The sequence below is a fragment of the Pezoporus wallicus genome, unplaced genomic scaffold, assembly GCF_028554395.1.
Source record: "Pezoporus wallicus isolate ANWC-B61680 ecotype Strahan unplaced genomic scaffold, APGP_CSIRO_Pwel_v1 contig_5261, whole genome shotgun sequence".
NCBI lineage: Eukaryota > Metazoa > Chordata > Aves > Psittaciformes > Psittacidae > Pezoporus > Pezoporus wallicus.
This window is the reverse complement of record NW_026642423.1, coordinates 6,265,334-6,290,394: the sequence shown is the minus strand read 5'-3', so window position 1 is coordinate 6,290,394 and position 25,061 is coordinate 6,265,334. Positions and strand designations below refer to the sequence as shown.

Below are 25,061 nucleotides of genomic sequence, written 5' to 3'. Positions count from 1 at the left end.
AGTCAGGACAGTGCCCGAGCTGTGCAATTTTAATCTTAATATAGCTACAGTGAATTGCAGCAGCAGAGCTCTAAAGAGCCATCCAAGCTTCCAGTTCTGCCATGACAATGCAACTCCAGACTTGGCAAGCAATCCTTGGTTTCAGAAGACAGTAAGTAGCAGCAGCTACTAGATATTGAAACTATTTCAGGCACTAAAACATAGTAAAAAAGGAAGTTGGACTGTCAATACCATTCATCTGAAAAACAGTAAGAGGATGATGCCAGTAGATCTGAACATGCTGCTTAGATTGATTTAGTTATCCCAATGCAGGTTAGATCCATTTCTACGAAGAGCTTGCTTCAAGACAGAAAAGATCATTTAGCAGCTGATATGGGCAACGAGCTAAGTCAATTTTCTGTTACTACAGTAAATACATCCATTGCTCTGAAAACATAAAAGAGGGAACAGCTCATTTTATTGTACTGCACAGATACACTCCTGAGTTAAAGGTATTAGTAGCACATTCTCCCTGCAACAGCAGAGCAGACAGAATGAATGGATCTGTGTCTGAAAGGTAGCGCTCAGTTCAGGGTTTATTTGAGTGAGCTTCCAGGGTTGGTGTCACCCCAGGGTGGCAGAGAAGAGCCCACACAGGAGCAAAGGGTGTTTGAGTCAGACTTCTACAGGAGCAGAACCCTGCACACCAGCCTCCTCCAACACGTGCACACACCCCGTGATAAAACTGCTATGATAGGAAATCATTCACCCCCTGAAAAAAAGTCGTGTCACAGACAGTGTATGTATGCATTTCCGTTCACAGCAGTTACTAGTTTAGTTACAAACTGCAGCATACCACCATCCAGAGACATGATTACTTAAAATAAACCTATGTAAACACATACCCTTATATAACTTATATATAAAATATATATATAAGTTTTTTTTTGTGCATACATAAATGCACATGTACGCACACACACACACAAACACACCCCCCTAACAAAACACAGAACACACATATGGAAATACTGTAAATGATGCTGAACTGAAATCTAAGAATATAATTAAGAAATTATTAGCAGATTTAAATATTGAGTTAAAAAATAATTCAAAGTGTCTTTAATATTTTTGTTCAAGTAAGGGCCAGAATGACCATAGATTAGTACTGCTAAAAAGAGCTGGCATTATATTTCCTATATTACGCCGAAACTCATGAGCTATTTCTCATTGTCATTCCGCCATCAGGGTACCTCATCAACTAGAAAGACTTTTTTTTTTAGCAAACAGTGATTCTAAAGATTTGAGTTAACAAACAATATTGTTTAGGCACCCTCAATCATAAACTAATCCTAAAAAAACACACATGCCTTAGAGTATCAGAAGAGAACTAATGGGTCTTGGACATCCATTTCCACAGTTATTCAGTGGCACAAACAGGTCTTCACAGTAAAAAAGGCAGTACTGGAGATGCAGGATAAAAAGATGACACAGTGGTGGCCTTTAAAACCTTAACCTTTATCAACAGTGACTCTCCAGTAAACTTCTGAGACACCACAGATGCTTTGTATTCAGGAGATACACAGCCACAGTGGTATTCCAGAGGCAACTGTGAGTGAAAGTTGGGTTTCAGTGGCAGCTAAAGCTATCATTTACATGTGCTCCAGGGTGATAACAAACACCTCTAACAACTGCAAGGATTGTTTGGGATATTTAGTATGGCTAAAACCCCTGGTACCAGTGTCTTATATCAGAGATCACTTTATTAGAATATAAATGTAGTGTACAAGCACCAAATCATTTTGGCTTAACTGTTTAATGAACATTCATTAGTTAAACGACTAGTGATTTAAAAGGGAGCTCTTTTAAAAAAACAAAACTGGGTGGGTTTTTTTTTGCTTTTTATCTTTTTTCTTTTCCCTTTTGTTAAGATTATTCATTATTTCTATTCTGATAGAAGACTCCAAAGATTACTGGTACCCTGATGTGTGTAACTGTGACTTGGCACACACACACGCACACCCACACACACAAACTGTACACCTCACTGCTACGTCAACAGCCTTTTAAATAGAGAGCCCCAGCTCTGGCACCAGGACCTATACATTAGATATATTCTTTTGTGCATTTTGGCATCATTATCACCACTAAAGTTCCATGTTTATCACAAATCAAGGTGGTCTTGAATGCAGGAACAGCCTGTCCCTCACCCTCTGTAATAAAGTCACGATTAAGTCTCGTAATTTCTCTGTTTTTCTGCTGTTCCACCATGTAAATCCAGGCAGATGGGCAGACTGCAAAGTTAACTTCCAGTCTCTTCCAACCCTCTTATCACACAGAGACGACGACATCGAGATAGAGTCTGTCGTAGGACTCACGGAAGCACAGGATGAGGAGCAGGCTGAGCAGACATGATCCTGGCAGGCACCAGTTGAACCAGGAAAACTCTGTAAACCAGGAAACAGACTCAGAGTTATCAAACATGTTCTGTGTTTAAATCACAGAAGGGAATTGCTGTGTTCTGAACAAAATCCTCACAGCTTTAGATCGATAGATGGTTAACATGGTCTATAAGACTTCTCCAAATACACCTTAAAGAGCCATCCATATAAGTTGTGCATATATACCTATATATACATATATATACACACATACATACATACATACATATATAAAAAAAAAAAAACAGTGCCTCCAGCTAATGTTAATCCTCCTTATTCAACCTGTCAATGGAAAGAATGGGGAAAAAAGAAAAATCTATCATTGCTAATGGAGAACAACCCCCTTCTGAAGACTCTACTCATTAGTTCTTTGATTTCCATGGATTGAAAACTGGAACAAATTAAAAGTGTGAGAAGGAGCAGGGTTTGATTTTGACTCAAACCGGCTATATGGTGTAAGAAGGGAAAACCAATTCCTCAGAAGAAACTTGCGAGTAGTACGATCAATTCAATTTAAAACTAGTTGCAAAAACAGCTCCTCAGAAGCCTCTTTTCAGATGTTACACATAATGTTCAGATGTAGATTTAATGCTCTTAAAAGCCTGTGTTCCGCATTCAAGAAATCCTGTCATCTGACATCTGACTATTAATTAGCACTTCTATTCAGTTTTTCAGCTTTTTTTTTTCAAACAAGTGCACAATTTCCTTTTTCTAATCTGTCAATTTACTGAAGAAACATTAATTTTACTGGAGATGATGTTTCATTTCTTTTTGTTTGTTTGTTTCCTTTAGTACTATTATTTATTTATTTTTACAGAATCAAAACTCTCCCTCAAGGCCTGAGTTAATCAAAATCAGGACTTCAGCACTGCTACTTTCTTAAATCTGTAATTTATATTGCTAAAAGGAAAAGTGCAATTTCTATTACACAATGCAAAAGACAGAAGCCTAAAAAACCCCCAACTTTCCAAAACCAGTAACCTTCAACAACATCCACTAAATCACCTTACAGTATTGTTTAGGCAGTAATCTTATTAAAACCTTAAGAAAATTATTCTAAGGCTTGGAGAAAACTGTGTTATGTGATGCCAGAAGTCAATAGGCAAATGCTTTGCTATTATTCTGCTTATAATACTCTTGCTTAATTGAATTAAACAGGCTTTAACACAAATATCCTAAAGACCAAATTTAACTTCTGAATCCTTCACAGCTTTTGTAATACAGAATCTGTGACAGCACTGGTGATGCACGCGAACACGTTGGTTGTGGGAGGCTAAAGGTTGATTTGCCTTTTTTTTTAACCCCTTGAAGTCCCTGCAGAAAAGGTGAAAGAAACCACATCCAGAGGCTGAGGCTGTGGGTCTCGGGGCACAGCACTTGCAAATAGGCTGAGCTTAAGAAAGGTTTACGTCTCCACCATGCTAGTTGGACTAAAATCTTCAGTACTCTGGAAAGTGCCCAGGGCTTGGCTCTTTCACAGCCTTTGCAGTATCAGAGTACAAGGAGAAAACAAGAGAAACTGGAATTCAAACTACAGAAAGATTATTTGGCCCAAAAAGCAAGGCCAAGGGAACACGAGAAATGTGACTGAGTTCTGGTTTATGTGCAAGCTTCTTAAATGCCATCAGAGAATGCATTTGAATCAAATGAATTAAAATTATGTACCTTCTAACGGAGTCTTCCTCCTTCTCAAATGAGCCAATAGCACGCACTGGCATCAATCTCCCCCAGTGACTACATACACTCTTGTATTTAACTGCATCACAGAAAATGGATTGTACTAAGCACAAATTACTTTTTTCCTTTGAAGAAATGGGAAAAATAATCCAAGTATATGGATACACTAATTCCAAGTTTATCCTTACTTGCATGTACTTACTTACCTGCTAGAGAAAGAAATACTAGAGACAAAAGATGGCCACAAATACCCTATTATAAGGGAACAATTTCACTTTATCATAATTCTTCAGTCAGAAGCGAGACACACTATCCCCATCCTCAGTTATCAACTAATTCCAAACATTGGACTGTTACTCTGAAAAATGCTGAAAAAATTCTCAGAATATTCTGTGTAATCTTTTCAGCTCAGGTGTAAATGTTGGAAATAACAGTGCATGTGAACAGAGTTCACACCAATTAATATTAATTAATCATAAAAGCATTCTTTAAAAGGTGAAGACCAAATATCACACCATCGAAGGCTAGCAGGGATGGAATTCAGGTTTTACAATAATGCAGTTCAATGTCAGTATCAAAAAAAACCAAACAACAAAAACAAAAAACCCCAAACAAAAAAAGAACAAAACACCACCACCCCTAAACCCATATGTTGCAAGCACATTTAATTCTGAAATTTGTCAGTCTCCTCTTGGTTATAAAAGACACCACTTTAAGAAGGACATGCACTCATAATAATATATAAAAACTCACAATTTCTAATGCTTCCAAAGCAAGAATTAAGTATTGCTTTACAAATCTTGCATCATAAAGCAAACATTTACCACAACAACAGAATACAAATCAAAACTCTGCATCTTTGAAAACCATTAATAAAGATCACTTGTTGAATGCAAGATAGGTTCTTACTTTACAGCTCAGTGTAATAAGATATATTGTAGTCTATTAAATAGCAAGTTCAAACTTACGATTATGAGTTACCAGGAATCAAATAATACTTGAGAGATGAGAAGGTCTGAAGAATTTGATGAAAATACCAAGCACAACACTGTTGTGCCCAATTAGGCCACTGGAACTAGATGATCTTAAGGTCCTTTCCAAACCTAACCATTCTATGATTCTACGATTACCTAAAGGAATGAATATTTCATCTTTAAATAGTGGTTGAGAGATGTTCTCTCCCCTGCAATCGCAAGTCCAGCAACACACTGAACGGAGCTGACCACAAATGGGGCATTTCTGCTCTGCCCCTCCTAGACGGTAGAGTTATACCCCAAAGCATGAGATTGGATTCACATTATTATGGTTTTGAACACCCACAGATACAAAGATATAATGGTCACATTGCTCAGGCCTTTATAAAAACCATGATGATAGCACCTTCATGGTTTCTGGCTACACTAAATTCTAAGCAGAATATGAGTATATGCAGCCTGCACTAAAGCACCTTTTTTTTTTTTTTTTTGCATGCATATAGAAAAGAACCATCAAAGTTCTTCTCCCTTGCAGTCACACAGAGGGATTCCAACATTTGATTATTAACAGAAATCGTACTAGAAAACCCTCCCTTTAGTGACAAGGTTATGGCTTAATATTTGGAGAATTATATTTTCAAAGAAGCTTCTGTTTCTTACCTGTATGGTAAAATGTGAGGAAAAACAAAAGCACTCCCATAAACACATTACTCAAAAAAGTGACAACTCCGCAGGTTATTCCTTCTGGAACAGGGTAGACTGTCTCCACAAAGAGCTCAAAGAATATTGGTACGCTGCTGTTGAGGAATATACCCAACAAAATGCAGGACGTGTACAGTGTAGCTGTAATGGAAACAAAACAGTTATTAATTTCATCCTGGCATTTTTTCCCCTTGTTCAGAGCTGCCAAGAATACTAATACTTGAATAACCAAAAAACGCATAAAATGATTTTTATCCTCTGTGTATCACAAAGCATATCACATCCCACTTAGTTTTAGGCAGAATGTATGCATTGGTTTGGGAGGGAGGGGAAGTAGCATCAGAAATTCTGATTTTTTCTTTTATTATTATATTATTTATTTTTTAAACAGAAGCCATAAATACACATTGAGTGATCTGAAATTCATTTGTAAGTAAAAACCAACAAAATTATGAATGCAAAGCATCACCTACATTTTCGTTTACCTCTGAAATGAACGCAAACTATTGTCCTACACACAATTAGGAAAGGGAACAATTAGTGCACCAAATTGGAAATGGACATGGATTAAACTTTTGACTTAGCTCTAAAGGTCAAAACTAATTTTGCTTCCATTTTACATATAAATACTAATGATCTACCAGATAACAAGACATTAGTATTCAGCACGGACTGAGCTGCAACATGTTGAATCCCTTTTGGCTTCAAAAGGAAATGAAGGGCACTGAGTACCTGGCAGGAACAGGACATATTCGATAATACAGATTATTCACCACTGTACAACAAATTGTTTTTCCTGGACAAATCAACAGAAGAATACAGATATTTCTTCAGTAGCCTCAGGTAGTTTGTTGTATCATCTCTGCCACTGCCAAATACTTTACAGCTTAGTATCTTAATATAGCTGCTTTATATGCTATAGCAGTACCAATATAGAAATGTAAATAATGTGCTATCTTGGGAAGGGAGAGATTTCCTGACCTGCAACTTCATCAACCTGAGATTCCTGAGCAAGTAAAAAGGATAAAGAAACTATACAAAGATTGGGGAAACTGCATTTTCAGGTTAATTTATGTTCTTCTGTCTTGGGAAGGGGCGAAGTGAAACAGCTCTGCTTCATCTTCTGGTATGAACTGCCCAAACTTTCAACTGAGAAACTGCCAGGAAGCAGAAAACGACCAGCTTAAAAAAGTATTTTTTTTTAAAAAAAACATGTTTCTTAAAATACGAAGAATCATGGAAAAGAGATAAAGGCATTAAGAAGCAGAGAGGGCTGTCTATCAGATCCTGTGTTTGATGTGGTTTGCTTCCAAGGCACAAAGACATGTTTCTTTCTCTACAGTGGATTTGCCTGGGCAGGGAGAAAAGAAAAGAGGACAGCAGTCCCAGGCAGAAAGATGACAGAGATGGCGTGACTTCAGGAGGGACAGCTGGCCCCTGCTTTTTTGTAATATACCAGAATGTTCTGAATTGTTAAGACAAAAAAAATCAAACACAACCAACCACCCCCCCCCCAACAAAACAAAGCAAACAAAAAAAAAAACAAAACCAAAACCCTTTTCCAACTCTCAAATTCCCGTATTGTAAACTGCAGAACAAAAGTCAAAGAAAGTGATGCAAGGTATGTTCAAGAGTTGTCAGACAGGAAGTAAAAAAAAAGCTCTAACCAGTACATAGTTGGGGCTGTTCAGCCTGGAGAAGTCTCCAAGAAGACCTTATTGTGGCCTTTCAGTTCTTATAAGGGGCCTATAAGAAAGATGGGAAGAGACTTTTTAGCAGGGCCTGTTGTGACAGGGCAAGGGGTGATGGTTTTAAACTGAAAGAGGGGAGATACAGGCTGGATGTGAGGAAAAAAACCTTTACTGTGACAGCAGTAAAATATTGGAACAGGTTACCCAGAGAGGTGGTAGAAGTGCCATCACTGGAGACACTCAGGCCAGGCTGGATGTGGTTCTGGGCAACCAGATACAGTTGAACCTGTCCCTGCTCATTGTGAGGCGGTTGGACTAGGTAACCTTTGAAAGTCCCTTCCAAAACTGTTCTATGATAAGAACAGAATGCTCTTCCTAACAGACCCTTCTAGCTAATGCTGAAGAATTCATTCCCTAGTTACAAGATCCAGAGATTTTTGCTGCAAGTCCTCACCAGTACTTAAAATTTCATGAACCTCCTTTCGAACTCCTGCTTACTTCCAACATCATTGCATATCCGTCTGTCTCTAACTGCTATCAGGTGTAGCCAGCAAATATGAGCATATTCAGCTATTCGAAATCTTTGTGTTGGCTTGAGAAATCAACAAGTAAATGAAATAATCTTTTAACACAAATGAACATCTGTCCCTCGCTACACTCAATTGAATATATCTATACTTGCAACTACTTGTAACTTCTAAAGAACTTTTTCAGAACTTTCCCCAAAGAAAAGAAGGTAGTAGCCAGCTGTAATTCTGTATCAGAAACTCAAACAGTGGAAATAGCTGTGAAGCTGCTGAAAGCCACAATAGCACCATCAAAAGTGGAGCTGCATACAGAGAGTGCCAAAGGCAATACCTCTGCTGGAAGACTGAAATCTCCTCCATTAAGAACAGCCGTGAAAGGAGAATCATATGCCTCTGAACAGAGAGAAACTCCAGACGTGTGATTTCCAGAAACTTAAGATTCACATCTGATAAAGGCAAAAATGTGCATCTAAAATCGGCAGCCATTTAAAAGATCAAGATTTCAAATTTTAGTCAATTCAGTGGGTGCCAAAGTTTTCATAAAACAAACAGAAGCCTTCAAATAAATTTGTTAGTTTAAAATATAGTAGTTGAATTACATCATTGCTCCTCACTTACTAAACTGTATTAAGAAGACTAGACCATAAGCAAACAAGCATCATAACTCTATACTTTAGAAACTACAACCTTACATTTCCTTGTCACAACACCTTGTTTCAGTCATGCAAATACATCCACTGGCACACACCTCACATTTCCATACTACCACGAGCAAAGCAGCTTTAGCATTGCCTTTTGATTCTCCCTGAAGTATTACCTGTCTCAAATGTTCGTGCCAAAACTGAGACTACAGGTAACACTTACAAAACAAAGCCTACATATATGCACACATATCTGGAATTAATATGCAGAAATGTCAAGGAAAAAGGACAGGCAGAATACAGGGTCTAGTAGCTGCTAATTTAAGTTCAAAGATTTAGTGGAAATGACAGCTTTTAACTGGTAAACCAGAAAAAGAAGTTCTGAAAGTGAAGGAGAGGTACACATTTGTAAGCCTCCCTTAATGAGGACATATTGTAGTGATCGAAAAATATTTTTGATCTCATGTTTCTGTAAATCATCCAGGGTCCTCCTGAGTGCTATACAAATAAGCTTATACCATTAACTTAACAATTAAGTCACAAATCTAATTGGTCAACTAGATAGAAAATCAAAGTTAAGATACTCAGTTTCAGAAAAAAAACATTACAGGAAAAAGTCAAATAAAAAAAAGTCAAATAAGAGTTCAAAAGTAGCTTTTGACTTTTATTTCACCCACTAAGTAGCACATCTCATATTTCAACTCATGGACAACAAGATACTGTAGCAGGGAGAATATGACCCATTAACAGAGACCATTTACTTTTCATTACAGCGACCTTGTATTGAATGAACACAAACAATTACTACGATTTTATATTGTAGAAGAACAGCTGCTAAAATTACAGCAAATGTTTTTTCAATTAAGACTATCTTGATGACAATCATTGGAAATGAATCTAAGGATATGAAAGCACTGACAAAAAAAAAAGAGATGGTTTACCAAGAAGCTAACATTATGTCCTAAAGCTTAACAAGGACAAACAACTAGCTTGGATAGGCATATACTGAGGAAGCATGTCATGCTATTAGTATAAATTTCTTTTCATAAGAAAAGGAATTAACTCCCTATGAAGCTATGCACAAAGCTGTGTACCCAAGACAGTGGCAGCTGTGGACATCAATAAATAATGGAACTGGGCTAGGTTTCTTTGAACTATTTTGATTAATTTAATGTTTTAAAGATGTTTGTGTCACTTAAGCAACTATTTCTCAGCTTGGCCACTGCAAAAAGAACAGGAAAGGCAAAACACCCGTCCAAAGCACAGCTGCTTGAGAGAACTGGCCTGAAGCTGCCGCACCAGCAGGCTCAAGCTAGGCTTTGTCATGTCATGTTCATGCTTGAGGTGTGAGGCAACCCATGCTATTCCCTCAGCACTCATTTTCCTGGCCAGGATGGAAGCAAGGACTGAAATGTGCCTTGATAGTAACAGTAGAGATGCTACCAGTAAGATGAAGCAAGACACTAACTGGGGACTGCTGATATCAGTGTCTTAGTACAAAAAGAAGAAAAAGCAGTAGGAAGAAAGGTTCCTTCCTGGCTTCTTATACTTGCAGGCCTTCAGCTACCAGTTGGCAAATACATGCCTCTAGCCCAGAAAGAGACTTTCTTTTCTCTCAACCACAAGCTGTGGCAAAATCTTCATAATAAAAAAAAAAAAAAAAAAAAGGAAAAAAAACCTGGGAATTCAAACAGGGATGTGATTTAAATGATGGCATGCACTTGGTGTCTCCAGATGAGCTTGCAACACAGCAGAAGGAGCCTCAAGTATCTCTGACGACAGCCTAACAAGTTCTCAGAACTGCCCAGGATGTTCTGCAACACGTTTACCAATCTACTCTTAAATTATACCATCACTAAATGTATAACTACAGAGTGCGATCCTAATCCAAATGAAATTTAATGGAAGGGCCTCCACTGATGTAAACAGTTATCAACCCGCTGGCACGCACATCTTGGATTATTTTTATAAATAAAATGAAATATTACAATTTCTTAAAAATCTTTAAAAAAAAAAAGTATTTTGCACGCAAATTTACAAAGGAAATGCGGACACTCTAGAGCAGTATCAGCTGCAAGCAGGTGGTACAGTATCTTCTTCCAAAGTCCTCTGCCAGAAACTCTTGAACTCTGTACATTTTGTAACAGTTCTCTTCTCACACAGACTGAGCCAAGACTCACACAAATTTCATATGGATAAACAGGAAAGTAAATAAAGCTGAATATGTTCTCTTGGGTGCAGCATACAATTTAAAGCAAAACCTGCAAAGATCTAGGGCACTTTATTACTGTTATAATAGTACCCCAAATGCCAAAATGAAGGATAATGTCTCATGTGGATGCATGCTTTGTTGACATCAGTATGCCCACAAACGATCTGAACAAATCAAAGTCTGCTTCTACCAAACTCTGTAATGTCTTAAAGTGAAATTACACTTCCCTATAATTTAATTATTGCTACATGCCACGATAAGAATAGTCATGGAAGAAGTCCCCGTTTTTCCATGGAAAATGTGACTCCCCTCAAGGTAAGACAGTAATTTTTACTGTAATTTGATTATAGAAGAAAAAAAAAAACCGAAACCAAGTAAAGCGCGTTTACTTTGGAGAACTAAGAAGTGAAGAAATTACTGAGTGGGCATCAAAATATAAAAAACCAAACCAAACCAAACACAAACCAGAAAAAGTAGGTGGGAGGAGTGGGGCTGGAAATTACACAATATTTGAAGCTTGTTATCGATGGATTTGTGGCCGATTTATTGATTTTTATCCCTGAAATGCTCCTCCCAGATTTCAAACACTGTACGCTATTTAACATTGGGTTTTTAAACAAACCTCTAAAATTAGTTCTTCTTTTAAGTTCTATCTGTGGATTTACAGAAGCCTTCAGGAAGACAAAGGTCATTATTCCCATCTTATGATTGGGAAAAGCACAAGAGGAGTGGGGGTAATGATTTGTCCACAGCCAGAAGCAGGTTAATGCTGAAGCTAGAAAAAGAAATGTTTTCAAGCTACTGCCTTATCCTCTGGGTCCTCCTGCCTTATACTTATCAAGCACATCTTGTTTATAGTACAGAAATAAAATTCAAAGAATAAAACAACCAGTATTGTATAATTAACATCTCTCTTTTTCAATACTGTGCTTTACAGATGAGGACAAGGAGACAGATATGTTTATACTGTTCAAGATGTTGAACCTGAAAATAAAGGATAGGCTGCTTAACCTGAATATAGTCATCAACTCAAGACATTGCCACTGTATTCAGAGTTTCTGCCATGCAGCACTAGAAAAGATTTTGTAAAGCAAAATTCTGCTGAATGTGCTCATAAATATTAGAATATTTGTGATATGCTGCGCTGAAAACAATCTGAGCTGTGAGCTGAAAGCGTTGCATATCCATTTTTGGAAAATGCTAGTATTTGTATCCAGAGATACTATCAGCAATACAAAGTGGCAAGAATCTGAAACTGGCATTACAATGCCTTACACAATTATGCTGGGTCAAAGTATCCCATTGTACATAAATTCACATAATGAAGTTCAGTACAAAGCAAGCTAACAAAGAACTCGGCACAGGAGAAACCGATCAGCAGCTGCACTGGGATTTCAGTGGAGAAAACTATTTTAATGCTCAAAGTGTACATAAAATTGTCTTTGAATCTTGTTGAAAGATGCAAATAATATACACTAAAATTGAGATTTCTTAAAAGAAAATTCAAACTTGCTTAAAATATAAACTAATTCCAGAATCAGGGGTTTTTAAGAGCTGTGATTAGCTGATGAGAGGTAGACAGTTGATATGGTAGCTATGATGGCACTATATCATTATTGCCTTTCCTTTTTACCCCACACTGGCAGTTCTAGTTGATACACGTGACTCCAAATACACTTTTTAAAAAGCCTTTTGGAGATACATTAAGAAGCCAGCAAATGACAGAAAACTTGTCTTGCTCTGTGGCAGGAGAAAAATGGAGCATATTATGATAATGCATAGCAGTGCAGGCATTACATTACACAATACAAACAATGCTGAACTATCACTGAAAGAAAACACAAAGCAGTCATTGATTTTTAATATCTGCATTAAAGGTCTCTACTCTAAGTAATTACATTTTGAAGGAAATACCTTTACATGATGTCGTACCTACTTACAAGGAATTAGAATATTACACAAACAAGTGCAGGAAAAAACATTTTGCTGTGACTATTTCTTCAAATACAGTTCTTCCACCAATATTTAAACCAGACATTACTACAATTGCTACAATGAATACTGATTAAAAGATGGGAGTTGGTTGGTTCATATTTTAAAAATAATTTTTTACAGAGATTTTCTTCCCTCCCCTTTAGAGTAAATTATTGGCCAAACCTCCTCCTCTTTTCAGCATTTCAAAAGCCTGCTTCTATGCAAATGTACCCACCTGAGTGCTTACTCAGGAGACCAGGTGAGAGGCAGGCAGAGGGTTTTCGGAAGAGGGGAATGAGCATGTATGCCACACAATATCCGCATACTAAAGGAAAACATTCTTTTTGGACCTGGGGAAACCACTGGCAAGGTCTGCCTGTGGTGGATCAAGCAGCTGTCAACGGCCTGCATTTGACCTCCTATATCTATATTCTGATATAACCTGCATCTCAAACTTTTAATTAAAAGAAGAAAAAAAGAAGTTCATCCAAATCAATTCAAATGTACTGTTTCTCCCAATTACTGTGCAATGCAGAGGTCATCATCATATTGCATCATTACACTGAGGAATAATCTAGCATGAAGTCCTATAAATTAGATTAAATAGCTTGTGTGTTTTCATCCGTAACAGCATATTTCATAAAAATACACCACTGCTTTTCTGTGCACAAGGATATAAATTGAATAGGCACATTACATCTATTTTATACAAACTTTAATGAGAAAAGGCTGATATGAACCCCTGCCCACGTTTCTATGAAGTTTAAATGTTATGCCACAAAAGAAAAAAGATCTGATTTGGTGGCTGCACATCACGCCCTGATGCTTTACATTGCACTTTCTGAGGAATGCACCATATTGCTGGCACTTCTATGCAAAACAAGGTTGAGTTTTACAGAAAAAGGTTCACCATTTACAATGATATATAAGAACAGTACAAACAGAAAACTATAAAACATAATTTACAACTCAATCTAAGGAACCGTCCATTTTAAAAGAAATTATAACTGCATGAAAAGAACAACGCAATCCCTGGAATTTTGTCAAGGGATGCTAGTTTAGGATACTTTACATCAAAACCTGAATACCTTACATACTCTCATATTCTGACAACAGATCACCTTTCCAAAAACCCCACCATAATGCACCTATATGCTGTGAACGTATAAGAAGTCTCCTAGAACCCACATTGCTGAGTTCTTTACAGAAAAATAAAATCAGAGGCAGAGCTCCATCAGTTTTGTTTTGGATCATCGGCAAGTACACACGTAATGACTTTCACCTCTTGAAACCTTTCCGCTTCATTCTTATGCATAGACTTGAAGGGACATTTATGTGTTTGGCTTCTTACATCAATTCAGAGGATAGAGTTACTGTAAAAATTCACATTACTGCAGGCTTGTAGTGATGAAACAGGCAAACACAAGAAATAACCTTTTATTGCGTTTATTTTAGATTTGATGGAAAAGTGCAGTCATTTGGTATGACAACAGCCACCATGAAATCTGATTTATCGATTTAATTACATTTTTGGTTTTGTGTGGTTTAGTTTGTTTTTTTTAAGTTGAAATTTCAAGATAAATCACAAATTTGACCTATCCATCCAGATGGTGTTTCTCCTGACTTGATCATGTATTTCAATTTGCTGTACCCACTTTAGTTTTTGGTTATGACATATGCGATGAACCAAGGACCCTTACTGAAACACAAAGTTAATTTGAGAAAACCAGTATTTTATATTCTATCTCCACACCAAACTCTTTATCTAAAATGGGAAAAAAAAAATAAATTCTCCTAAATGCATAAACTTGCTATAACAAAGATGGCACTTTCTTTAAAATGGATGCACAGAATTCTTGAATAAATAATTTTTAAAAATCTTGATGGCTTAGTTTTATTGCAATGCATTACTCTGTTCAAGGTCTTGGAATCACAGGGGATGAGTCCTTTGGTGCAGATAGTGAGGTGAAGGACAGATTTCTAAGAACTAAGCAGTGCTAATTTCCAACTAAGGGTACAGCTCGCTGGCAACTTGTGTAGACCTCTGAGCTTTTCCCCCACTCCTGCCAACAGCTTTTTTCCCCATCTTTTTTGAGGCACGAGCTGAGTTAATTTTGGGCTGGAAGAGTTCCCTGAACCTTCATGCAGGTGCAAAAAGGACAGCACAGCTCAGGGATAGATTCAGATGGTTGAAAATACTATGGGTCACCTTGGTTTGAACTGCATCACATGTTTCCAATAATTAATGTAAGTTTCAAAACCTTAAATTCCCAGACATGTCACTGTTTCTTACACACAGCACCACTTGCATTCATCTGATTTTTCTTGGTTGATTTCTCACCTCTGTTATTCCAAACCAGTCAAATCAGAAAAACACTCAGTCCCAAAATCAATTTTAAATGTAAGTTCTGGGATTTTATTATTGGGTTTTGTTATTTTTTAATCTTTTTTTTTTTTTTTTTAAGTTATTCAAAGCTGGTAAAGATCCTTCAGCTTCAACAGTCTTGGTAAAACTACAGTATAACTAAAGATACCAAACCAAGTTACAATAAAGTTGATGTAAGACTGCAAATATTTGCTTGATATACTAATTATCAATAATAGGAATTAAAATAATTGTCAGTACCTGTGGTTAGAGGCAGATGAGTGACACTAGTTAGACAGGTGAGAGTGAACCAGGTTGATGCTAATGTTGCTCCAGATAAAAGCAGCAGCAGTATAAACTTCAGCATGCCCCTGATAAAATCTGCAAATCTAAAATAAAAGCACAAATCAGACCAGGACAAATGCTGATTTTCATAATATGTGATGCTTGACAATTAATCCACTGTATTCTCATTAAATATTTTGGAGATTATAAAAACAATTTAAGAATATTTTCTCATTTTCAGAAATAGATAAAAGGCATTTTTATAGAATGGTAGTATTTTAGCTGTCAAGCTGAAGAGCCTTGGATTTTTTAGCTGCCACAAAATAACAACCAAACCAGGACAATTCTCAAAACATCAACTGAAAACACTTGGTATATAGGAAGGATTATTTTTTCTTCTGCATTTGTTGGACACAACATCACACCACTACTTACATCGCTGCTCTGTCAGTGTTTGCCAGTCTCCCTTGGCAGACACACTGCTCAATTAGCATACAAGGAGGCTGCTGTATTTCATTCAAGACATAGTTAAGTATCAAGATTCATTCCTGTGGGAAATGACAAAACTCCAAATACCAGAATTCCTAGAATGAAGGTGACAAGGAACAGCTTCTGAACCCGTGGATGCATTGGCAATGAAGCTCTTGGTGGCTTAGCCAAAACAGGAACTCCATGCAGCGGTCACTCTGCCGGTGGCTGTTTTGGGTTGGAATGTTCCAGAAACCTACAGTTTGGTGTCACTCCACTCCTACACATTCCCCACTGACTGTACCACCTGATGGGACAGTTGTTTTTTTTTATCTTTTTTCCTTTTTATTTCAAGGAGACAGAATGCATTTGAGCAGCTCTCCTATGGCATAATTATCAGTGCAACTGCTCTTCTCAAGAGGAATTTCCGCATAGCTACTTAAAAAGATGTATTCTTAGAAAAGGCAATGTCATTCATCCACTAGTAATTTTCTATAATCTCCTGTTCAGATGTGATTTTGGGCTGGACAGATTAGGAATGCATGTCTAAAGAGTATCTTCTCCCCTCATAGCCTCCCACCTTGATTAGCCTAATGGCAGCTAATCCACCTAGGTTGGTCCATGATGAACTATGTCCATCTGTCAGCTAACTGCCTTCTTTGCCCTGACAAAGATCACTTTACAGGGAGATACCTTATGGCTTACTTGTTAAAAGAGATAATGCTACTGACGTTTTGAGAACTAGGAATTTTAGTGCCACATACACCATAAGAGATGTACAAGTACTGCAATAAAAAAATAAAATCCAAAAGACCTACTTCTTTCCTCTTATTTTGATTGTCCTGGTGTTTTAATTCCACACTGAATTTAGCAGCAAGTAATTCAATAAGCAGCAACAGAAGATCAATGCTGCACATAATCTTAAAAGTTTATGACTGCAGCGTTCAAGTAGCTTATGCATTAATCTCCAATAGTCAGAGGTCAGCTGCCACTGTTGTTTTTTTCTGACAATCCAAATCCAGCAATCAGGATCACCTCTTCTCAGTGGTTTTTCAATTTCTTTAATTATTCTTTAGGACCACTGGGGTCAGAATCAGCTATTTTAAAGAGTTTCAGAAGTATCTCAAAGCGCAAACTTTTGGCTTCCTCCACAGAGACTCCCCACTTTGCCTGCCTGCAGACAACATCAGTATTCCCTCTCCTTACAGCAAAGAGCAGTCACGCATATCCTATCTGGTTTAGTGTGAGGTGTCCCTGCCCGTGGCAGGGGGGTTGGAACTTGCTGATCTTAAGGTCCTTTCCAACCCTAATGATTCTATGATTCTATCTAATGAAACACCGTGTGAGAAAATATCAGCCTCCAAGGAAGGATGTTTACATAAAACAGATCTGAAAGGGATCTCTAGGGTGTCCTCTATCTCCATCCTACCACCAGGGATATGTGTGGATGGGATGATCATATGCAACTAAACCATTCAAGACAGTTAAATGAAGCAAGTACTATAGAGCAAGTACTCTACTGAGTAGCTGCAACCCTTTTTGACACAAATATCCTGGTCTGGGTATCAGTGGTAGCAGTATGTGCCAAGGAGCTCACAGATATCACAGGATTCCAGAAGGGTCAAATAAAAACTTAATGGTTTATGCAGCTACCCAATTCAGCCAGTAACTGGAATAACAGGAAAAAACTGACATAGGAAACTAGCCTGAACGTGGTTATTGAGGGACTTCCGCTTCTTGTCTGCTTACAGGACAATAAAGATGACTGTAAATCTAGTAACTGTTCAATCAAAAAATGAGATAAATTATTTTTATCCTCTGTCTTCTTTCAAACCCCTGTGTTCTGTTTAAATCCTTCTTTATCATCTAGCATGTAAGGGGACATGTGCAGCTGCTAAAAAAGCAGGCACACCAAGAGAGAAGGTGTACACTTACCCCCACACAGACCTCTGAAACTACTGTTGGTAAAGCCTGCAAACCAGCAAATCCAGTCCTAGGCTGGATAGCAGAGTTAAAATCACAAACCTGTGCTGCTGACAACACTCTCTCTTGCTAAGGAAATTAACACATTTCAGCATTTTGACTACACTGCAAATTAAAAGCAGGAAGAAAAATTGAGCCATGGAGGACAAAAACTCAGAAACACCTATGAACATTAGAAAATGTGGCAAAAAAAAAAAAATCTGAGAAAGAGGAACAGATTTATGCTTCAATGCAAGGACATGAATGTCGCTCTGACACTGCTTTTCTTCAAACCAATATCATTTGAAAGCTGCCAGCAAAGGGTACATTTGAAAGCTGCCAAAAATAGCCCAGGCTTTTCAATTATAAAAATGCATCACACAAATTAACTAAACATATCTAAGTTCTCAGCAACTGGGACAGCAGTGGGTGGATAGCAGGAGGATTTATGTATTGTGCTGAGGAAAACTTGCGCCATTTCAAAAATGAGATAAACAAATTTCAAACTGCACATTACATCAAATATAGATGATTTAACACCCACTGTGATGTGCAGGAGCCAATGCTCCAGGGCAGGGCTCAGGTTGTTACAGCTCTAAATGGCAGAATCTGCATTGACAAAAATGGAAGGAGCAAATTCCTGAGCTGCACCATTTTTGCTTTTGATAAATTAGCAGGAAAAAAAGTAAAAGGGGAAAAAAAAACCCAACCCAAAAGCAACAGCTTCTTGAGAGGTGGTTAAGGGAGAGAGCTGCTTGCTTGGCAAATCATAGTTCTGACACTGAAATACATCAACTTGTCAGCCTGGACAAGAATCATTACTTAATTTTCCTAATTACAACTTTCAGCAGATTACAGTCAGACTCGTCATTGATTCAACCCTACATAGATAAATGCTGAATAAGCCTAGGAAGGAGAGTTATCCATCACAAATGACAGATCATCTCCTCCCTCCCTTTCTGTATGCAAACCTTCCCATTTGAACTGCGTATCACCCAAGTTAGAAAGACGTATTTGGAGACAGCCTATTGGTGGTTTTTTAATTTACTTAAAAGTAAAGCTCTGAATGCTACAAAATACTGGTATTCAAACAGATTTGATGTCAGTTTTGAAGCAGTTAAAAAAGACTGTCAGCATTTCCTGAAACTTAACCCAGGCAATATATTAAATAAATTAATCTACCATGAAGACTGAGATTCGCATGTTGGCATTGAGTCAGCAGATTCTGTCCTAACAAAGTTAAGTGAGCTGCTAAGGGTGCCCCTCTACTATTGAAATACTGCAAATATACCAGAGATTAACTCATGATGGAAGAGATGAAACTGGGCAGCTACTTGCTTCAGCATGTAACCTGCTACAGCATCTGTGCCATTTACAGCAGTTGGTTTTAAATATCAACTTCTCTTAGGGAGAAAAACTCGTATCTGAGCAGAGCTACTCGAAAGCAGCTCATATAGAGGAAATCACAGTATGAACTTTGTTTCAACAGCTTAAGTCCTTTGGCCGGCCTGCATCTGGAGCAGATGAGAGGGAAGTGCTTGTTTCTTTTCCCTACGTCAGGAGTTTTTTCCTCTCCCTCCATCACAGTTGCTAGGCAGCCTGCAAAATGTCAGGATGATAAACCTCACATTTCTTTATGTATTGTGTACTCTGAGGATGAACAGCAAGCAGGGAAAAAAAAAAAAACAAACAAAAAACCAAACAAACAAGAGCGTGCTTCAATTTCTGTCCTAAAAGATGCCTCTCAGGGTCCACAGACTCAGTGACTGCAATGATGACCAGCTCTGCACTTGTGTTAAGCTCATTGCAGATCCAGAGTCTAAAGTGTGGACAGAGAGAAGCTAGAATAGTGCTTGGCTATCCCGATGCAAGGGGAACATGCAATTGGTACTAATCAGCTTTATAAACTCACTGTGCAAGTACGTCCTGAAAGAATTTTTAGGCCATATAAGAATCCAGCAACTGGCCTAAACAGGCCCAGACTAATCTCTCTGTGGAGGAAAGTACTGTTATTTTGGGTAGGTCACCTGTGCTGCATTCTAAATACCCCTTCAGAAATCAGTATGCCCAAAAGTGTTGATGGAAGGATGTTGATGCTCATTTCTCTAATGGTTTCCAAATGTACTACAATGGGTTCTCCCTCATACCAGGCAGCTGAATTCACAAGAACTGTGTTTAAAAGGAGCACAGAGGAAGCACTTATCAGGAGTATGACTTTTTGAGATATACCCATGTGGACTTCTCAACCCATAGCAACCACTAACATGGAACATACAAATTACTGCTGTACAAGAAACACATCATAACCCCAGAATGCATTTTGAATTTCAAGCCTCTGGAAAATGAGAGAGAACAACTTATGTTATTAAGAGGATAAGCTAAATGACAATCGCAATTGAAGAAATGGAGAAGGTCCTGTAATTATTCCTACCTTGCCATTGCTATGCCAACAACACAGCCTCCAACTATAGACCAAAATCCAATCCAGCCTGCATCTACCTGACAGAAGAAAAAAAAACAAAACCACAAACAAATCAAAACAGAGAAATGTGTTAAAGCTAAAAAAATAAGATGATAAAATGTTACTTTCAAAACAAATGGTGTGAGGAGCTGCAAACTGCTAACACTGCCCAACCACAATCTGAGTAGACTTTTTCAAGCATGTTCAAAAGGAAATAAATTCACTTAAAGAAAGTATGATTAAGTAGCCTGTGCTTGAAATGTGACCTCTCTTCACAGAATCTGAGTAATGATTTCTGCATTTTTATAATACTCCATCAAAAGCTTGGAAATCCTCTTCTCCCCACTTCATCATTTCTACCTGGTAAACGTTATTTTCTTTCACTAAAGGTGCAGCAGCCAACAATACTCCTGTTTGTTTACCTGATTCCTCCTTCCTGTCCAAAGGTTTGTATAATTCTGAAAATACCCACCGCTGGTGGAGAGTCAGCAGGGAGAATCGTGACACTTTGGGATGCCAAAGCTATAGTTTATTTTCTTTAAGATTTCAGAAGAAAAGTGGTCCAAACAGAAGAACCTGATAAAATGATATGCTAGTGCAAAATAAAAAATGCCACTTACAAAACAGCTGCTGAATATCAGTTAGGAGATACTCACTTGGCTTACGTGAACTGGCGTTAATATCAAATCCAGAACACCAGACCAGCCAGAGAAAACACCCAGAGGTATAGCATAGGCTAAAGCAATCATCAAGAATCGGAAATTGCTGCGAAGACAAAACATACGCAATTAGCTGCAGCTTATATTAGAAACTTCACCAAGATTAGCTGCTAGAGTAAATGACACCTTAGAATCTATATTCTGCCCATCACAAAAACCAGCAGAGGTCTGAAGGAGAAGTGAGCCACAAAAATCAAGAAAGGTATCTGGCCATGTCACAGAAATTCCAATGGCTGAGATGCTACTGCCTTAACACTGTGACATCAAAAATGTCAGTCTCTTCATATAGTTCAAAGATTTCTGTAACATGCTGGGCTCACGTATTTCTCATTTCCACATGCAATTCTTCCAAGCATCAGCATGGGCAACCTACTTAGCCTAAGTGTATGTTAGGAATAGTAAGTACTAATTTGAATGACAAAAAACATACTTCAAGAATAAAATCAGAGGATCGTGCTTTTTGAGCTGTGTTTTTTCTTCTTTTTAATCTGTTTTAGTTCTCTTTATTTTGGTGAAAGGCAGGGAAAGCTCTGGAAACCAAGATGGGTACAGTAGCAAGAGTGGAAAAATTTGACAGTTTGAACTGTCAAAAAACAGAGACAAGTATAATGCTCTGATCTAAATAGTCAGCATGTTTGCTTTTTCCTCCCAATTAAAATTATTCAGCCTTTAGTATTCAGTGGAAGATGAAGCAGTCAAAGCTCTGTCATCATTTACTCGGCACTGGTGAGGCCAGACCTCGAGTACTGCATTCAGTTCTGGGCCCCTCACTACAAGAGAGACATGGAGGTGATGGTGCCTGTCGAGAAAAGGGCAACAAAGCTGGTGAAGGGTCTGGAGAGTAAGTCTTATGAGGAACAGCTGAGGAAACTGGGATTGTTTAGTCTGGAGAAGAGAAGGCTTCGGGCAGGGCGGGGAGGATGGACAGGGACAACGACCTTATCACTCTCTCCAACTACCTGAAAGGAGGTTGTAGTGAGGGGGGGGTCAGTCTCTTCTCCAAAGTAACGAGTGACAGGACAAGAGGTAATAGCCTCAAGCTGTGCCAGGGGAAGTTTAGATTGGATAGTGGGAAAAATTTCTTCACAGAGAGGGTGCTCAGGTATTGGAACAAGCTGCTCAGGGAAGAGGTGGAATCACTATCCCTGGAAGTGTTCAAAAAAGTGATACCATTTAGTGATGGACTTGGCAGTCCTGGGGTAATGGTTGGACTTGATGATCTTAAAGGTCATTTCCAACCTAGTGGATTCTATGATCATTTTCATCGTACACGTTGTAAACAGGAGATGGCAGACAAATACCACCATCAATTTCTCCCACCCACCGTAACCAAATCAAATGTGAAATCTTTGCTAAGAGACATCCAACTTTTCCTCAAAAAATCTTTTGATTTGGGAATAAAACCAGAAAAATATACTTTTAACTCTGCAACAGTAATATTTTAAAGTGAAGAGATTTTATGGTGATTCCAAGGTTATCCCATGGAATATCTGTGTAACCATAAAATGTGCTTCCCCCATTTCACAAACAATTTACATAAAATTGATCTTGATCAGCACCAGGTCCTTGGCATGCATCAGCAATTTGATAGCACACAGCTATGAAAGCCAAGAGGGAGGCAAAGAGCTTTAAAGATTCTTCAAAACATTCAGAGGCTTGCAGCTTGCATGGTTTTACTCTCCTAAAAGATCCATGCACAGCACACCAGCCAGCATTTTTTCTCACTGTTCTTTTTCACACATCCTCTTTTTGAATAACACATTTCTATCACATGAACATATCCTCCTCTTTCAATATAATTTGTGTCAGATTTATTTTTTAATGCAAAGAAAAGCAACTCCCAAGCTTTCAGCTCTTCTATACATTGTTTGCACTTCTCTGAATACTAAAATGTTTGCTGTCTTCCTGACAATGTTTTTTCTCTCTCTTAAGAATGCCATACTCTTATCCTAGTCTACCTTGTATCATTTGTAATCTCTTAAAGCAGCTTTCTGATGCTATTTGATACTACTCATGTAAAAGCTAATTCAACATCTGTAGAATAAAATAAAAGGGAAGTGCCCATTTAGCATAAACATCATATAGCCATGTCATAGATTGCAAAGAAGTAAAAAGTCTGAATTCACTCTTCCAAAATACTTGCTCAGTATTCAAAATCTTTGGCTACCTGAATCTCATCTTCATTAAACAGCTACTTTTGAGGGGCTGAGTACTTTGTAAGTTACTTGACTGAGATCTCCAGTGGTGTATCTGTCTTTTGTAACTCTAGCAACAAGATAGACTGGCATGTCGGACAGCTGCTCTGTGCCATGTCCAACCCCTAGTACCAATACTAGAAAACCAGCTCTGCATAATGACATCCTTCAGTGACAGAGGCTGCACCTTGCCTTGTTTCCAGAATATGGAAGGTAATCGGGAGAAAGGGTGCATGGCAGTGACAAATCTGCACCAATCACTAGATGTCATTCTGTCCCCCTTGTCCAGCAATAGCTAAATGCTGGCTACGGTAAGTGCTAAAGCCATTTGAAACACACAACTTAAGTAGCAGTTCTGCTTTTCATGGTGCCAGTCACTTGTATTTGTTTTGCAATTTTGCAATTGCTCCACTGAAAACAGAAAAATATGCTGTCTGTCACACCATCAGTTGGTGAAACCACACTGTTTTCCATCGTATCAGCCCTTATGACAGGATATCACCATTAGCCTCTCTCTGTTAAACCATTCTGCTGGAAATATGAATTGGCTTTTTCTTCTGGTGTTTTTTCAGAAACCTACTTAATGCCACTAGAATCCGTGCAACAGGGTGGTCCAGGTGGGAGCCCCATCAAAGTCAGTCACCATTTTCAGAATAACTTTGACAGTGCCTATTAACATCATGCACATTCTGAACAGCTTCCATCATGTATGGTGATGTCATATGAAAGTTTCATTAAAGAAATAATGATGCACAAGAACTCTGTTATGAAATTTCAAAATTGCTTACACAGTCCCTTTAAAATATAAAATGCATGTAACTGGCTAAAAACATCTAATTACTTCAAAGCAAAAATCACTACATGTTTACTTGATGCAGATATTAAGAGTTGCTAACTTTTTTTTACTTATATTAAGTTTTCTCCATGGAAATTTGTGGCATATTCTGAAACGGGGAAAAAAGAAAAAAAAAGTCTTATTTGCTTCACCCAAGAAACTCAGAAAGGCACTGTACTTTTTGTAACAGAAATTCAAGCTACACTTGTCACAGTGTGTGACAGACTGTTAAAAGAGTTAGATCTAGGTCCCCAGCCATGACTAACCTGTCAACTCCCACTGCAGGCTGAGAGAGTTGGTATCAGGAGATAACCAGAGATCAGCTAATCATTCTAATCTGTCAGAAACAGGAATCCTCCAAACCAAGAACCACCAAGTTCCTAAGCAAGTCCCCCCAAAATGGCCTATAGGGAATGGCTGACCCTAAGAAAGATATGTATAAATACAACTCAGCAAAAAGCAGCTCATGAAGATGACTGCTCAAGGGCCTGAAGGCATGAAGGAGTTTGGGAGTTGCAAGGATGTCATGGATCCCTTCAGCATTCAAAGAAAAAGATCAATGACTTCAATGGTAGTTATGCTACGCAGCTTTGTTTTGAAGTAATAAAACTGCAGCTTGGGGGAAAGAGAAGAGTAAAATTATGAACATCTCAATAATCATGAGTGGTTTTTGGTGCACAGTTGGGTCAGCCCACTAACTTACACACGTTCTTAATGCCTTACACAGTTTTATACCAGAGGGTAAGTCTTCAATACGGGGAAAATATGATTTCCTGTTACTCATCAGCTGATTAGCTTCAGTCTACACCACTAAGTCAAAAGAAAGGCTCTCTGCGCCAAGAACTATGAACCCTAGATTAGGCAGGCAACAGAGCTTAAAATCCTAATGAATCAGATGATGGATTTCTCTTGAAACACAGCAGATACCATTTTCTTTTGTAAAACCCCCCTTG

At 38.1% G+C, this 25,061-nt stretch overlaps 1 protein-coding gene across 1 annotated transcript in view; it reads right to left on the bottom strand.

The window, feature by feature from the left end:
* Window positions 1-435: 435 nt before the first annotated feature.
* SLC49A4 (solute carrier family 49 member 4) overlaps window positions 436-25,061 on the bottom strand; it is a 66,208-nt gene continuing 41,582 nt past the window's right edge. The window contains exons 5-9 of the mRNA XM_057430106.1: window positions 21,016-21,124; window positions 20,330-20,397; window positions 15,445-15,572; window positions 5,732-5,914; window positions 436-2,426 (exon numbers count right to left, since the gene is read on the bottom strand). Coding sequence (XP_057286089.1) covers window positions 2,311-2,426; window positions 5,732-5,914; window positions 15,445-15,572; window positions 20,330-20,397; window positions 21,016-21,124 — 604 coding nt within the window. The 3' untranslated portion in view covers window positions 436-2,310. The remainder of the gene's footprint in view (window positions 2,427-5,731; window positions 5,915-15,444; window positions 15,573-20,329; window positions 20,398-21,015; window positions 21,125-25,061) is intronic.